Source organism: Lottia gigantea (assembly GCF_000327385.1).
Source record: "Lottia gigantea unplaced genomic scaffold LOTGIsca_117, whole genome shotgun sequence".
In the NCBI taxonomy this organism is placed as follows: domain Eukaryota; kingdom Metazoa; phylum Mollusca; class Gastropoda; family Lottiidae; genus Lottia; species Lottia gigantea.
The window spans coordinates 118,627-132,757 of record NW_008707167.1 but is presented as its reverse complement, the minus strand read 5'-3'; the positions used below and the strand labels follow the sequence as shown (position 1 = coordinate 132,757).

Sequence of the window (14,131 nt, the reverse complement as noted above, 5' to 3'; positions counted from 1 at the left end):
AAAAAGTCTTGATTCTCAAATATTTCTGTACAGAGTTTAACGTTTAGTTGAGTTCATTTTGTTAAATAGGCGCACCTATTACTAACCGGAAGTAAATCAAAACCTAACAACACCTTGAGATTTACCGGATGTGCCTGGGCATCTGAAATAGTATCTCGTAAATATTATGCCACCTTCTCTAATTTTCAATATAGTTGTACATCATTGATCTCTATTATATTTGAATCTGAAAAGTGACAAACGCAGATATTCAAAAAAATAAGAGGTTTGTCTTTAAACTTTTCAAATATTTAAATTTTGTATTACTACGCTAGAAAAAGTATGGCGGGAGAAAGTGCGTTCTGTGGAATTTCATCGAATTTCAGTATTGAATAATAAATTTGTTTAGAATTTAACAATAATCTGGTGAGCATTGTGGTTAACTGCCTGCCTAGATATGTATCAATGAATCCTTCCCCTTGGTAAACGTAGACAATCCCTAACAACTTTGAATAGGGCGGGATTTTCTGGACGATGATCAGAGGGAAGCGGGGCCGAGGGAAATTACAACTTGCACAACATGCCCCTTAGGGGGAGGTCTTGAACTGGTAACAGATAAATAAAAGGTTTCGAACTGCCTATCCTGTGATTTTCTCTCATTGCACTTCACAGAGTGTCTCCAATCTTCTTTGAAATCAACTCAATAATGTGCTGAATTTATGGGATGGATACTGGATCCATCTGAATTGAATTTTGCCCAACATTTTCATATGAATTGTAATATCAACTACCAAATAAAGTTGAAAATTCTATTTATGAAATAAGAGAAAAATTTCAATTCAGAGCTCAATGTAGTCATGGAGTAGAATATATGAACATTTATTTTAGGGGCCTTTTTGACTTGGGTTTGGGTATTTTGGACCACTTTGACTTTGGGTCATTTTAGTTAGGGGCCAAGTTGTCTACAGCATATTTCATTCACTTACTTCAATTTACTGTGATATTAAAAATTTCAGACCATCAGTCAGTGATGAATGGGGTAAAAACAGGAGGTAGGAAAAGAAAACGAGGGAGACCAGCTAGTAGAAAGAGCATCCTTGGTAAAGCCAAACAGTCAACAGAGATTAACAACAACTCTGTTTCTGTCAAACAAGGTAGCTGTGAGAGTAGACAGACCAAAGATATGGTGAAACCGTCTCAGTCTGTCCGATTTGAGATTGATCAAGAAGTTTTAGCTCGCTGGAATGATGGGCTGTTTTATCTTGGAAAGATAGTCAAGGTAGTTACATATGAAAATAAATTTTGATTTTCTAAGAATAATCCTATTCAATAAGTTTATTTTGACGCTTGAGTTTTAATCAAAAATTTAGTAATTTGATGACATTAAGTTAGTAAAAGACGGTCCTGGTGACAAGTTTATATTGGGAGAAATATTGTGTGGACAGCAGAAGATTTCAGTGATATTGATTAGCTTGTAATTTCTCTATTTATTCCAGAAAATCTTTGTTTGATCTTGTAGAGTGATATTTGGTTACCATATTTCATCTGTATCACTTCACCACTCTTGAAATAAAATGTTAATAAAAATTGTTGTATATTGTAGATTGATGAGAAGAATGTAAGATGTAGTATCAGTTTTGAAGATAGTTCCGAATATTGGATATTATATAAAGACGTACAGATTGGTGCCGGAGATAAAGGGGAGATAATTTGCTGTATTTGTCAAGATGAAAGTTCAGATAAACCCAATGAGATAGTACTCTGTGATAACTGTGGTTTAGGTATGTAATAATAAACATATGGAGCAGTATGTTCATTTCCACTATCATTTTCATAGTAAAATTATTTGTACAATTCCGCCAAAATGCAGTACTTGAAGCGATTCTGTAGAGGTTTTTAATTACACTGATAGCATCAATTTGTACCATTCCAATTTTCAATCAGACATCTATGGTTCCTGCAATTCCACTAAAACAAAGTGTTTGATGACATCATTAATAGTAAAATATGCTTGTATTAGAAAAGGCCCTTTGCGATTAGTGACATCATCAAACACTTTGTTTTAACCCTCTTTACAATACCTTAATGTTTGTAATTTGTATTGCAAATTTCTGACATTATTCTCTGTAAGTTTTTGTCATCTCAAGAAAATACTGAAAAGTAGGAAAAAAAGAAATATTAAAACAGAACCTGAAACGATGATTTAGCACTTTTTGAACAGTGAAAATATTTAGTATTGTAAATCTTTCATTATATATTTTAGGTTACCATCAACAATGCCATAATCCCCCTATATCAGGTGATGTCCTGAAACCAGATGTAGAGTTTCTATGTAGATTGTGTGTTTTTGCTACAAATGTCAAGGTAACATATTTCCTTTTATTTTGGTAGGTTCATGAAATGGTTAGGTTTTAAAGGGATGTAACTGCTGATTCAGCTTATAGAATAGAACTCAACTCAAGTAATATCTATCAGTTGTTAAAGACAACAAAGGTGTTCTGGACAAAGCAAAAGACAAAAGTGCTGAAGTTTTATTTGAAATCTTGCTGCTCATAACCAAGATTAGGATTAATTCCTTTATTTTGTGTCATACTTTCTTTATAAATGTCAGAGAAAATGATGACGTTCCCCAGTTCTAGATGAGATATGTAGAAACTGGTTTTAGTTCATCACATATTAACATCAGAACTAACTTCACCCAGAATAGTCAACTAATCAGGTGATTGGTTCATGGCTATTCTTGGTTTTGCGGGTTCTCACAAATTATACATTATATGTAAGAGTGTTGTGTGAGGAAATGGCATTTTTGTCACATTTACAATTTTCTTTTTTCAGAAAGGTGGTGCTTTAAAAATTGGACCAAATGGTAGGTAGGCATGTTAATCTACTTCTATCTTCTAATTCAATCTAATCATATTGAAAACATATGATATAGTGACTCCTTATTGCATAATATTGTCTTGTTTAGAATTCTTCCATGTTTAATTCATCATTCTTCTTTTTTGAAACAGAGAATTGCTCATGTTCCTTCATTCTGAAACACCTGATAAAAATATCAACAAAATCTAAAACTTATAATTTCAGCTAAAACATTTCAAGATATGAAGCAGTCTTTACCTTACAATGTAAGTTTACCCCTAGTCCCTAGCTAGTTCCCTTAGTTCCCTAGTCGTTTAGTCTCCTAGTCCCCTGTCTCCCAGTTCCTAGTCCCCTAGCTAGCTCCCTAGTCTCCCAGACTCCTAGTTCCTAGTCCCCTCGCTAGTGCTCTAGTCTCCTAGTCCCTTAGTCCCCTCGCTAGTGCCCTAGTCTCCCAGACCCCTAGTTCATAGTCCCCTCGCTAGTGTCCTAGTCTCCCAGACCCCTAGTTCCTAGTCCCCTCGCTAGTGCCCTAGTCTCCCAGACCCATAGTTCCTAGTCCCCTCGCTAGTGCCCTAGTTTCCCAGACCCCTAGTTCCTAGTCCCCTCGCTAGTGCCCTAGTCTCCCAGACCCCTAGTTCATAGTCCCCTCGCTAGTGTCCTAGTCTCCCAGACCCCTAGTTCCTAGTCCCCTCACTAGTGCCCTAGTCTCCCAGACCCTAGTTCCTAGTCCCCTTGCTAGTGCCCTAGTCTTCCAGACCGCTAGTTCCTAGTCCCCTCGCTAGTGCCCTAGTCTCCCAGACCCCTAGTTCCTAGTCCCCTCGCTAGTGCCCTAGTTTCCAGTAGTTCCTAGTCCCCTCGCTAGTGCCCTAGTCTCCCAGACCCCTAGTTCCTAGTCCCCTCGCTAGTGCCCTAGTTTCCCAGACCCCTAGTTCCTAGTCTCATCGCTAGTTCCTTAGTCCCCTAGACCCCTCGTCTCCCCTAGTCCTTTGTTTGAATTTTGACCCTGTATGTAAATTGATTATATTAAGACCGTTCTTGTGGAATACAAGTATGAATGTGACCTAGTTCTGTATTATTATTTTCAGTTACATAGATTAACATGGGATGCCCAACATAAAACCAACGTAGAACAGTTTTATTGTTATTGTGGGGGACCAGGAGAGTAAGTTATCATTCTGTTTATCAGGAATCGAAGCCATGTATTCTTGAAACGATCTTAGAGCTAGAAGATCTTGAGGCTTAACTTCTAATACTGTTTCCAGGTTATCCTACTGCTAAGATCGTTTCAAGACCTCTTCTATTTGAAGGAATTCCTCCATTTTTCTGGCCAGTGTTATTTGTTTTTATTTTGAATAAGATCACTTGGTTTGGGAAAGGAAAAAGAATATGATAAAGGAAATGACATCTTAATGTGCCCTCACACCATAGCCATCATCAGTTGTGTATGATTGCAAGTAAGAATAGCGGATTTAAGTTTCAAATGGAACTCAATGTAACTGAGTTGTGAATTGTGTTTGGAACTCATGACAACTTACATCATTTGTAATCATATACAACTGATAATCACTATGGTGTGAGGACATACTGAGATCCCTGGTGTGTTTAAATCTATTATGTTTACCATTTTTTCTTGACCTTGCTTTGTTTCTTAAACTTCAACAAATTTAACAGAGATCTTCCATGGTAAAAATTTAAAAAAAAACTATTATAATTAATGACTACCAAAACATCTGAAAATGTTAAAATCTTTCTCTGTATTTCTTACTGGGATCTGTGATATATTAATATCTATTGTGTATTTACTGAGTTACTAATGAATGAATTGAATCAGGTGTTTATATTTATATTTGTAGATGGTTTTCTAAGATGTTACAATGTTGTAGATGTAGACAATGGTTTCACGAAGGTAAAAATACTCTCTGTATTCAGATCTCTCATCTATAAATTTTCACTTTCTTCTTACCTAATATATCATGAAACTGGTGGTAATTGAAATAAATGAAGTCTCTCGCGTTGTCTTTCTAATATTCATTAGTTCAACTAGGAGAAGAAAAGTAGAATGTAATTTCCTATATTATATCAAAGAAGTTACTGGAATCTGGCTTAATTCTTCAAAAAAACTTAAAATAATTTATTAATTGTGTGGAGATAAGTCACATTTACCACAAAATTGATCATATGATTTTAGTGATATTTTAGAGAGTGAACAAAACCTCTAATCAGTTAGTCTAGGGTTATATAATATATTCTACTGATTATATTTTCAGCGTGTATACAATGTCTAGAACGCCCTCTACAATATGGTGATAGATTTTATATATTTGTTTGTTCTCATTGTAACAATGGTCCAGAATACATCAAACGTTTAGATTTAAAATGGTAAGATAACTCCCTTTTCTTTTCTTTTCTTATGGATTTGATCAGTTTTAACTTTATCACCTATTCTTGATTTTTTCTGGATATATGAATATCTCCTTTCCTAATATCAACTTTCAAACTGTGTATCAATCAATACTTCCCTCTAACGCTGGGGTGGAATACCAGTTTTTTTCTCGGCAGAGGAATAGCTCAGTCGGTAGTGAGTTGGATTGTCGTCTGCTAAACATTTAAATGTCCTCAAGGTAAGAATGTTACATCCAGTACTTTCAGCTAGCTATCAACCCCTATCAAGATAGCTCAGAAAGGTAGAGAACAGTAGGATATAAATCTCAGTTTTATAGTGAATAATGGTTTCAGGGAAGAAGGATGTAAAATTCTATTTTATTTCTATTTCAGGGTAGATCTAGTTCAGTTGGTATTATTTAATTTAACTATTTTACAAAATAAGAAATATTATGATTTAGATGAGGTCGTTGTACCGTATTTAATCAATAATTGGAATGATTTACAACCAGGACAAAATGTAAGTGTTAAATTTTATTTATTTATTGATATTCTGATTAAAATTATGGGCAAAGACGTCTCAATCATTAACTTGCAAAACTACTGGCTAGAGAATGTAACATTTTGTCTCCTGGAAATCTTATACCTTGGTCTTATAAACTTTCATGTTATGAATCAACTTGGTTTGTTGACTAGGACTTTTCAGAGAGTTCCCATTATTGATATAGGTTATTTTTGATATTATGCATCTAGAATAATCCAGAAGAAGCTTCATGTGCTTTTAGACTCTGTAGAAATTCAGTATGATCACAAGGCAAATAAAAATTAGAATTGCTAGAGACACAGCACAAAAGTTAGTAACCTTGAATTATAATTGCCAGACCAAATAACAGGTCAAATGGAAGTTATAGGGTCTAAATGTAAGAGGCTTGAAAACGTCATTTTGATCTTACTCACATATAATATTCCGTTCTGTATTTCAGCTAGAACTGATATCAACTAAACTACTGGTGAAGAAAATCAACGAAACTTGTCTGCATCATAAAACTAGGTAGGAATATTTATTTGGCTATTTTCATATACTTTTTATTCTCACAAATTCACAGATGATCATTCTTCTTCTCTAATAAAAAAAAGAGTGCCACAGTGGCTCCATGATATAGAAGCTCAGGGCTTTGACATTTGTATGGGTCAAGATAATACCTTCAGATTTTTCAACCTGGTTTACCCCTGTCGGTGAGGGAGGTGAAAAAGCATGAAATCTTTGGGATGGAACAGTAAACCAAGCCCCTGTGTGCTACAGTCTTTGCAGGGTAAAGATCCCTCGACATCTGCTAATTGAAAAGAGCAGGTTAATGCCACGACTATGGCAAAAATTTCCCTCATTGCACACTATGGTTCATCCGAACAACTAGAAGCATTTTTCATGACAGTCCCTCTTACCTGCATCACTGACGGGGAAACCAGGTTGAAATTTTCCGTCATCCGGTGTAGAAAAAACTCATCTTTATCTTAACATTTTATTTATTTTCATTGACAGGTTTTGTATTGGGCATGAATTTAAAAAGAAAACTTCACTGTGGGGATTAAAGTTACGAGTTCCTCCACCAGCACCTTCTGTTATATTGCCTACAGAAGGACAGATTACAGATGAAGTTATGGGTAATCTGCAGATGAAGGGAAGAAAAACCAAGACATTCGTACCAATCCAGTGGTATGTATTTTCATTATCTTAAGTGATAATAGAATTCGTTCTGAACTCTCTTCCAACTTGTTTTATTGAATGCTCAGTTGTATCTATGAACTCACCAATCAAGCAAGCCCCAGTTTTATATTTATCTGACCAATGGCCATGTGAACTGTAGCATCATTGTGTAATTTTACTTATTTTTCAGTGTATCCCCTATTCCTATCAAATATCGTAAAAATGGATTTGATATAGATGATTCTATTGTATTTAAAAGTGAAAAAGCCAGAAAATTACTACAAGAGGCTTCTTCTAAGGTATTAGTTTTCATTTTAAAAAAATATTTTTAAGTTTAAAGAGATTGTAAAGTGGTTTTCTAAATTTTGTATGTGTATTGTGGCAATGATAGCATCAATTTACACCATTCCAATTTCCTGCAATTCCACTAAAACGTCAGAGTTTGATGATGTGTCATGTCTGAAAGAGATAGTGCCGTCAGTCCTCTCTCAGTCTCAGTAAGCTCAGTCTAATTCTGCTTCCTGCCACTCTTGTATAACTTGTATATTTTATGTTAAGAATATTTTCTTTGTTATTTCAGAATGTTTTATCAGAATGTCAGAGTTTAAACCAATCGTACGCTGGTTACAATGGTTACCCGGTTCATAATTTCTTGGCAGAATTCCAAAAGTTTGTCAGTGGTGGTGACAATGGACTAAAAGACCATACTGGAATAGTGGCAAAAGATATTAAAAATAAATCTCATACATCTTCATATGAGCAGCCATTTCCCAGATCTCCCAAAAGACAGAAATCGAAGAAATTTTCATTAGATAGTGCTATACCTACATTACCAACATACGAAGGTTCGTTTCACCCCTTTAAAACAGAATTAGAACAACAAACAGAACTCAACCAGAAACAGTTCTTTCAACAGAAAATTTCAGACTTGTACGAAACAATGTCCTTATATGAAAGTTGTTCTGTGAGTGAAGCCTCCATGTCCGTCTGTTCTGATATTGAAATTATTTCAACAAGTTCTACAACATCATGTGATACAGAAGAATCAACAGACATTCTACCACTCTCACACAAACGAAAACGTTCCAAACGACAATTCTTTGAAATGGATATGAATCGAAATGTGCGTAAACGATCCAAATCAAGCGTTAACGTAGAAAACGTAGTGAGTTTGGAAGCGTTGGAGGCAGTCAAACATACTGAAGTGGACTTACAGAAATTAAAATCGAAAGTAGAAAGTTATTTCGGTGCAGAAGACAGACTTTCAAAAGGAAACAAGTTTAACGTAGTTGCTAAGCGTACTTTATCAGACAGTAAACTACAATATTTAGTTGAATGGGAAAATAATGTGTTCAAATCTTGATGACATCATCAGTTTATGTGTTAACGTAAAGCTAGTCCAAGTTATTAATGTTTCTTCTCCCTCAAAGGGTCCACAAAGTTTCTATTATGATAACTTCAATATAAAAAACCAGAAGATTTTAGGTGTGTGTGATTAATATTATATCAAGCTGTCTGTTGTAGATGACAGGATAATTTCTAAAAAAGATTTCATGAAAAAACCCACCGAAAGATTATGTATGTAACTTCTGTTCTGGGTTTGATAAACAGAGTAATAAACACTACAACTGTTTAGTATTCTTAATTTACTACTAATCAGTTTTATGTACTGTATTCAAGTCAACAAAACCTTGTAAAGAAGATCTCTAAAAAATGTATGTGTAGCATTGATTTGTACCATTCCAATTTTCAGTCAGACGTCCGGGATTCTTGTAATTCCAAAAGCTATGTTTTATGACGTCACTATTGCAATTCTTTGTATATCAATGGCAGTTTTTACGATTAGTGACGTCATAAAATGCTTACTTTTATTTGAATTGCAAGAACCAGACATCTGATTGAAAATTGATGCTATCAGTATCCCCTATACAAAGTTTAAAAAATCTCTTTACAATGCCTTTAATGTTAAGTTGCAACCTTGATAATCAGCTGATTATATACCACCTACCATTACCTAGTTATTATTAATAATATTGCCCGGTAAATAATTTGTAAATAGTATATCATCTATTCTAAAAGTATATCAATTGTTTGTTTGTTTTAATATCTATCAAAATTATTAAAAGTTGGTTTTTTTAGCTTGAAATTTTTGTATATTTTCACCTCAATGGTTGTAGTTGGTCCAGGTATGTTTGGTCCCTCTGATTGGAGTGGCTGATTACAGATCTATATCCCACTGACTTGTTTTTGTTGAATAAGCAGATATTCAAGTATTGGTATATATGGAGGATAATCTATAAGAAGATCATAGGACACATTTGAAACCATGGTATTGAAATGGCTACAAAACCAAGTCTACTTACTAGTTATTTCAAAAAGAGTTTTACACCTAAATAATTTATTGATATATACATTTTATAAAAACTAGAGGAAGATTTCATGATTAAAAACTTCTAGTGTTTCAACAATCCACTAACTCTTGTCTATTACATGTTAAAGTCACTTGGTCAAAGTAGAAATTTTCAGGACACGTGACCTCTATACCTGGACTATAAATAGTACCACATTGAATATATTTCTTACAGTCATAACAATGAGGAAAGTTTCCACCACCAACTTGTGCACAATTTATTTTCTCTATACATGAAGATCTTGATTGTAATTTAAACGACTTTTCACTAATTATCGAATCACTGATAAATCCTGAATTAGACCAGGCATTCCCAGAACTTTCTTTCTTCACTGAAGTGTCTTTATCGAAAAACGGCGATTTGTAAATTGGCGTATTACCCAGTGACGTGCCTTTGACCACTAACGTTTCATTTTCCAGTAACGTGTCCTTGACCACTAACGTTTCATCCCCCAGTGACGCGTTTTTTACCAATGATGTTTCGATCTCCAGTGACGTGTCTTTTACTAATGACGTTTCGTTCCCCGGTGACGTGTCTTCTACTAATGACGTTTCGTTCCCCAGTGACGTGTCTGTGAATAGTGACGTTTCATTCCACGGTGACGTGTCTTTGACTAATGACGTTTCATTTCCCAGTGACGTGTTTTTGACTAATGACGTTTCATTCCCCAGTGACGTGTCTTTGACTAATGACGTTTCATTCCCCAGTGACGTGTCTTCGACTAATGACGTTTCATTTCCCAGTGACGTGTCTTTGACTAATGACGTTTCATTTCCCAGTGACGTGTCTTTGACTAATGACGTTTCATTCACCAGTGACGTGTCTTTGACTAATGACGTTTCATTCCTTAGTAACGTTTCTTGGTCTAGTAAAGTTCCATTGCCCTGTGATGTGTATTTGTTTAAAAGCACTTCACTCCCAACATCTTTGACGACTGTCGATTCACTTTGAAGAGGAGAGATTAATGTACTTTCTACCAATGTGTCTTTGTTGAATGAAGTCGGTTCCTCCCAAAGGTACGAATCATTGTCCAATGACGTCCCAAATCCTAGCAAAGTGTCATTCTCTAATGATATTTCAATTCCCAATTTGTCTCTCTCCCCTTCTGATGTCATATTGGTTTCAAGATTGATATAATCATATGCAATGTTATAGTCGGGAACCCCCGTTCCTGCAATTTCTTCAAAGGTGTACAATTGTGTTACAAACGCAGCTTCCGTAGCGACTGGAGCTCCTGTTTCGACTATTTCAGTAGCAACAGGAGCTTCCGTCTCGACTATTTCCGTAACTGCTGGGGCTTCCGTTTCGACTATTTCCGTAACTACTGGGGCTTCTGTTTCGACTATTTCCGTTACTACTGGAGCTTCCGTTTCGACTATTTCTGTAACGACTGGAGCTTCTGTTGCAACGATTTCAGTAACGACTGGAGCTTCTGTTGCAACGATTTCAGTAACTGTGGCATCAGTTTGAGGTAGTTCCGTTACTGGAGCTTCGGTTACGACTATTTCTGTCACAGGTGCTTTGGTTTCAGGGAGAATTGTTTCCACTGGTGGCTCTGTCACCGGAAGTAATGTAGTTATAGGCGCTTCCGTTTCTATTAAAAGGGTTGTAAGTGGGACCTCTGTTGGTGGAAGGGTTGTTATTGGCGCCTCTGTTTCTATAAGAAGTGTTGTTAGTGGCGCTTCTGTCGGCGGAAGGGTGGTTAATGGCGGTTCTGTGGGTGGTGGAAGAGTTGTTGCTAGGGTGGTTGGTGGAAGTGTCGTGGGCTCGGTGGGCGGTGGTATGGTAGTTTGTGCCGTGGTTGTCGGCACCGTTGTCTCGGTTATCAAGGTAGTAGTTTCTGTTGCCGCTGTTGTAGTTTCAGTGGGCGCGGTTGTAGTTTCCGTGGGCGCGGTTGTAGTTTCAGTAGCCGTGGTTTCTGTGGTAGGAACGGTTGTGGTCATGACTGTAGTTGATATCACAGCACAAACTGGCATCTCGATACTGCGTTAAAAAGACACAAAAATTAACATGAGTATTGTCATCATGCATTCCCGATTATAAGGAATCATTGTAAATTACATTAAATGGTGTGGCTCTTGGCTTCCAAGATGACAACGACTGTAATGAATCAATAAATTGTGTTAGGCCTACACACCGAAGTCTTGTTTGCTGTGTTTGGCACAGTTGCAGTGTTGTGCAGAACGATTGGATTGGATGCAGAGGCAATTAGCTGTAGCAGATTGTGTTAGGCTAATAGTGGCATGTTCTTGGGTCAAAATGAAACCAGACCTTTTAAACTATATCTTGGCTCAACGATACTTACCCACACGTGGCTAGATGTTTGAGTAAACAGCTGGAGGTCACAGAATCAAAGAATAGATGTTTGGGACAATGTTGTGGTATTCCAGGACCGGGCTCAGTACATCTTACAAACATGCCACAATCATTACAGTACGGGTAATCCCCTGGTGTTACTGGACAGTTATAACTCTTGATACACCCCACTACTGGTGTGGGTGGTGGAGAGGGGGCTACAGGGGGTGGAACGGGAGGGTCTGGTGGCGGACCTGGCAGTGGTATAAGGGGTGGTTTGGGCCTGAAAAATATACATTGAAAGATTCTTAGGATTTTTTATTTTGAGGAGTTGGAACTCAATATAACTTTTTCTTTTTCGGGAACAACTGATATTACCTATTGACCATGATTACTCTGAGTGGAATAGCTCAGTCTGTAGTGAGTTGGATTGTCATCTGTTAGGACAGCGGAATAGCACAGTCGGTAGCGAGTTGGATTGTCGTGTGCCAGGACAGTAGAATAGCTCAGTCGGTAGCGAGTTGGATTGTCGTCTGCTAGGACAGTGGAATAGCCCAGTTGGTAGCGAGTTGGATTGTCGTCTGCTAGGACTGTGGAATAGCTCAGTCGGAAGCGAGTTGGATTGTCGTGTGCTAGGACAGTGGAATAGCTCAGTCGGTAGCGAGTTGGATTGTCGTGTGCCAGGACAGTGGAATAGCTCAGTCGGAAGCGAGTTGGATTGTCGTCTGCTAGGACAGTGGAATAGCCCAGTTGGTAGCGAGTTGGATTGTCGTCTGCTAGGACTGTGGAATAGCTCAGTCGGAAGCGAGTTGGATTGTCGTGTGCTAGGACAGTGGAATAGCTCAGTCGGTAGCGAGTTGGATTGTCGTGTGCCAGGACAGTGGAATAGCTCAGTCGGAAGCGAGTTGGATTGTCGTCTGCTAGGACAGTAGAATAGCTCAGTCGGTAGCGAGTTGGATTGTCGTCTGCTAGGACAGTAGAATAGCTCATTCGGTAGTGAGTTGGATTGTCATCTGCTAGGACAGTAGAATAGCTCAGTCGGAAGCGAGTTGGATTGTCGTCTGCTAGGACAGTAGAATAGTTCAGTCGGTAGTGAGTTGGATTATCGTCTGCTAGGACAGTGGAATAGCTCAGTCGGTAGTGAGTTGGATTGTCGTCTGCTAGGACAGTAGAATAGCTCAGTCAGTAGCGAGTTGGATTGTCGTCTGCTAGGACAGTGGAATAGCTCAGTCGGTAGCGAGTTGGATTGTCGTGTGCTAGGACTGTAGAATAGTTCAGTCGGTAGTGAGTTGGACTGTCGTTTGCTAGGACTGTAGAATAGCTCAGTCGGTAGCGAGTTGGATTGTCGTCTGCTAGGACATTGGAATAGCTCAATCGGTAGCGAGTTGAATTGCCGTGTGCCAGGACAGTAGAATAGCTCAGTCGGTAGCGAGTTGGATTGTCGTCTGCTAGGACAGTGGAATAGCTCAGTCTGTAGCGAGTTGGATTGTCGTGTGCCAGGACAGTAGAATAGCTCAGTCGGTAGCGAGTTGGATTGTCGTCTGCTAGGACAGTGGAATAGCTCAGTCTGTAGTGTGCCAGGACAGTGGAATAGCTCAGTCTGTAGCGAGTTGGATTGTCGTGTGCCAGGACATTGGAATAGCCCAGTCTGTAGCGAGTTGGATTGTCGTGTGCCAGCACAGTGGAATAGCTCAGTCTGTAGCGAGTTGGATTGTCGTGTGCCAGGACATTGGAATAGCTCAGTCGGTAGTGAGTTGGATTGTCGTGTGCCAGGACAGTGGAATAGCTCAGTCGGTAGCGAGTTGGATTGTCGTCTGCTAAGACAGTGGAAAGATCATTCGGTAGCGAGTTGGATTGTCATGTGCCAGGACAGTGGAAAGATCATTCGGTAGCGAGTTGGATTGTCATGTGCCAGGACAGTGGAATAGATCATGATGAGAATCCCACATACTTACCCTATCAGAGTCAGGTCAAATTGGGTACACCTCAAACTGATAGAATCAAACAGGAGATCTTTATGACAGGTCTGGCTAGTTCCGGTGCTGTTCTCACAGTGAACATAAAGTTTACAGTCCAAACAATCTGGATAATCACCATCCCGATTCTGACATTGATCAATACTAATACACGAGCTCGACCTGCAAAATAATGACCATGAGGCATGCTAGTTATCAATGAATTGGGTTTTTTTGTCGAGCCTGCGAGGTAAAACCAATTACTGGGCAAGACGACAACAAAGATGGATAAAGCTTACTCCTTCGAAATTGCATTATTGAATCTAGGCAGGGTAAGGGCCCTAGGGAAGCCATTTCCAAGGGCGCGGAGATGCTCTGTCCGAACTTTTATACTGAAACGGGTCCAATCACTACAAATGACATATCAAAACTGAAGGTGAACATTTTCGCCGTCATTATTCCCATTTTCCAAACTGTATGATATGTAGGAATGTTGAGCCCCAGTGGCTCAGCTAGATGAAACGGGGCCCGTGGATTTAACGGGG

General features: G+C 38.2%; 4 protein-coding genes across 4 annotated transcripts; 1 reads left to right on the top strand and 3 right to left on the bottom strand.

Annotated features, from left to right (window-relative positions):
• Window positions 1-1,162: 1,162 nt before the first annotated feature.
• Window positions 1,163-6,956, top strand: LOTGIDRAFT_224538 (hypothetical protein; the record flags this gene model as incomplete). The annotated part of the gene is made up of 10 exons (XM_009047789.1): window positions 1,163-1,258; window positions 1,583-1,760; window positions 2,243-2,343; window positions 2,815-2,845; window positions 3,064-3,104; window positions 3,924-4,000; window positions 4,692-4,744; window positions 5,106-5,217; window positions 5,614-5,744; window positions 6,715-6,956. 10 exons carry the CDS (start codon window positions 1,163-1,165, stop codon window positions 6,954-6,956), a joined length of 1,062 nt encoding a protein of 353 aa, XP_009046037.1.
• Window positions 6,957-9,773: 2,817 nt separating this feature from the next.
• Window positions 9,774-10,217, bottom strand: LOTGIDRAFT_85931 (hypothetical protein; the record flags this gene model as incomplete). The annotated part of the gene is made up of 1 exon (XM_009047788.1): window positions 9,774-10,217. A coding segment is annotated over one exon (444 nt), but the record flags the coding sequence as incomplete, so codon positions are not given.
• A 333-nt stretch (window positions 10,218-10,550) lies between these two features.
• LOTGIDRAFT_96149 (hypothetical protein) lies at window positions 10,551-10,832 on the bottom strand (the record flags this gene model as incomplete). Its single annotated transcript, XM_009047787.1, has 1 exon — window positions 10,551-10,832. A coding segment is annotated over one exon (282 nt), but the record flags the coding sequence as incomplete, so codon positions are not given.
• A 1,177-nt stretch (window positions 10,833-12,009) lies between these two features.
• On the bottom strand, window positions 12,010-12,810 carry LOTGIDRAFT_137717 (hypothetical protein; the record flags this gene model as incomplete). Its single annotated transcript, XM_009047786.1, has 1 exon — window positions 12,010-12,810. A coding segment is annotated over one exon (801 nt), but the record flags the coding sequence as incomplete, so codon positions are not given.
• Between the last annotated feature and the right edge of the window lie 1,321 nt (window positions 12,811-14,131).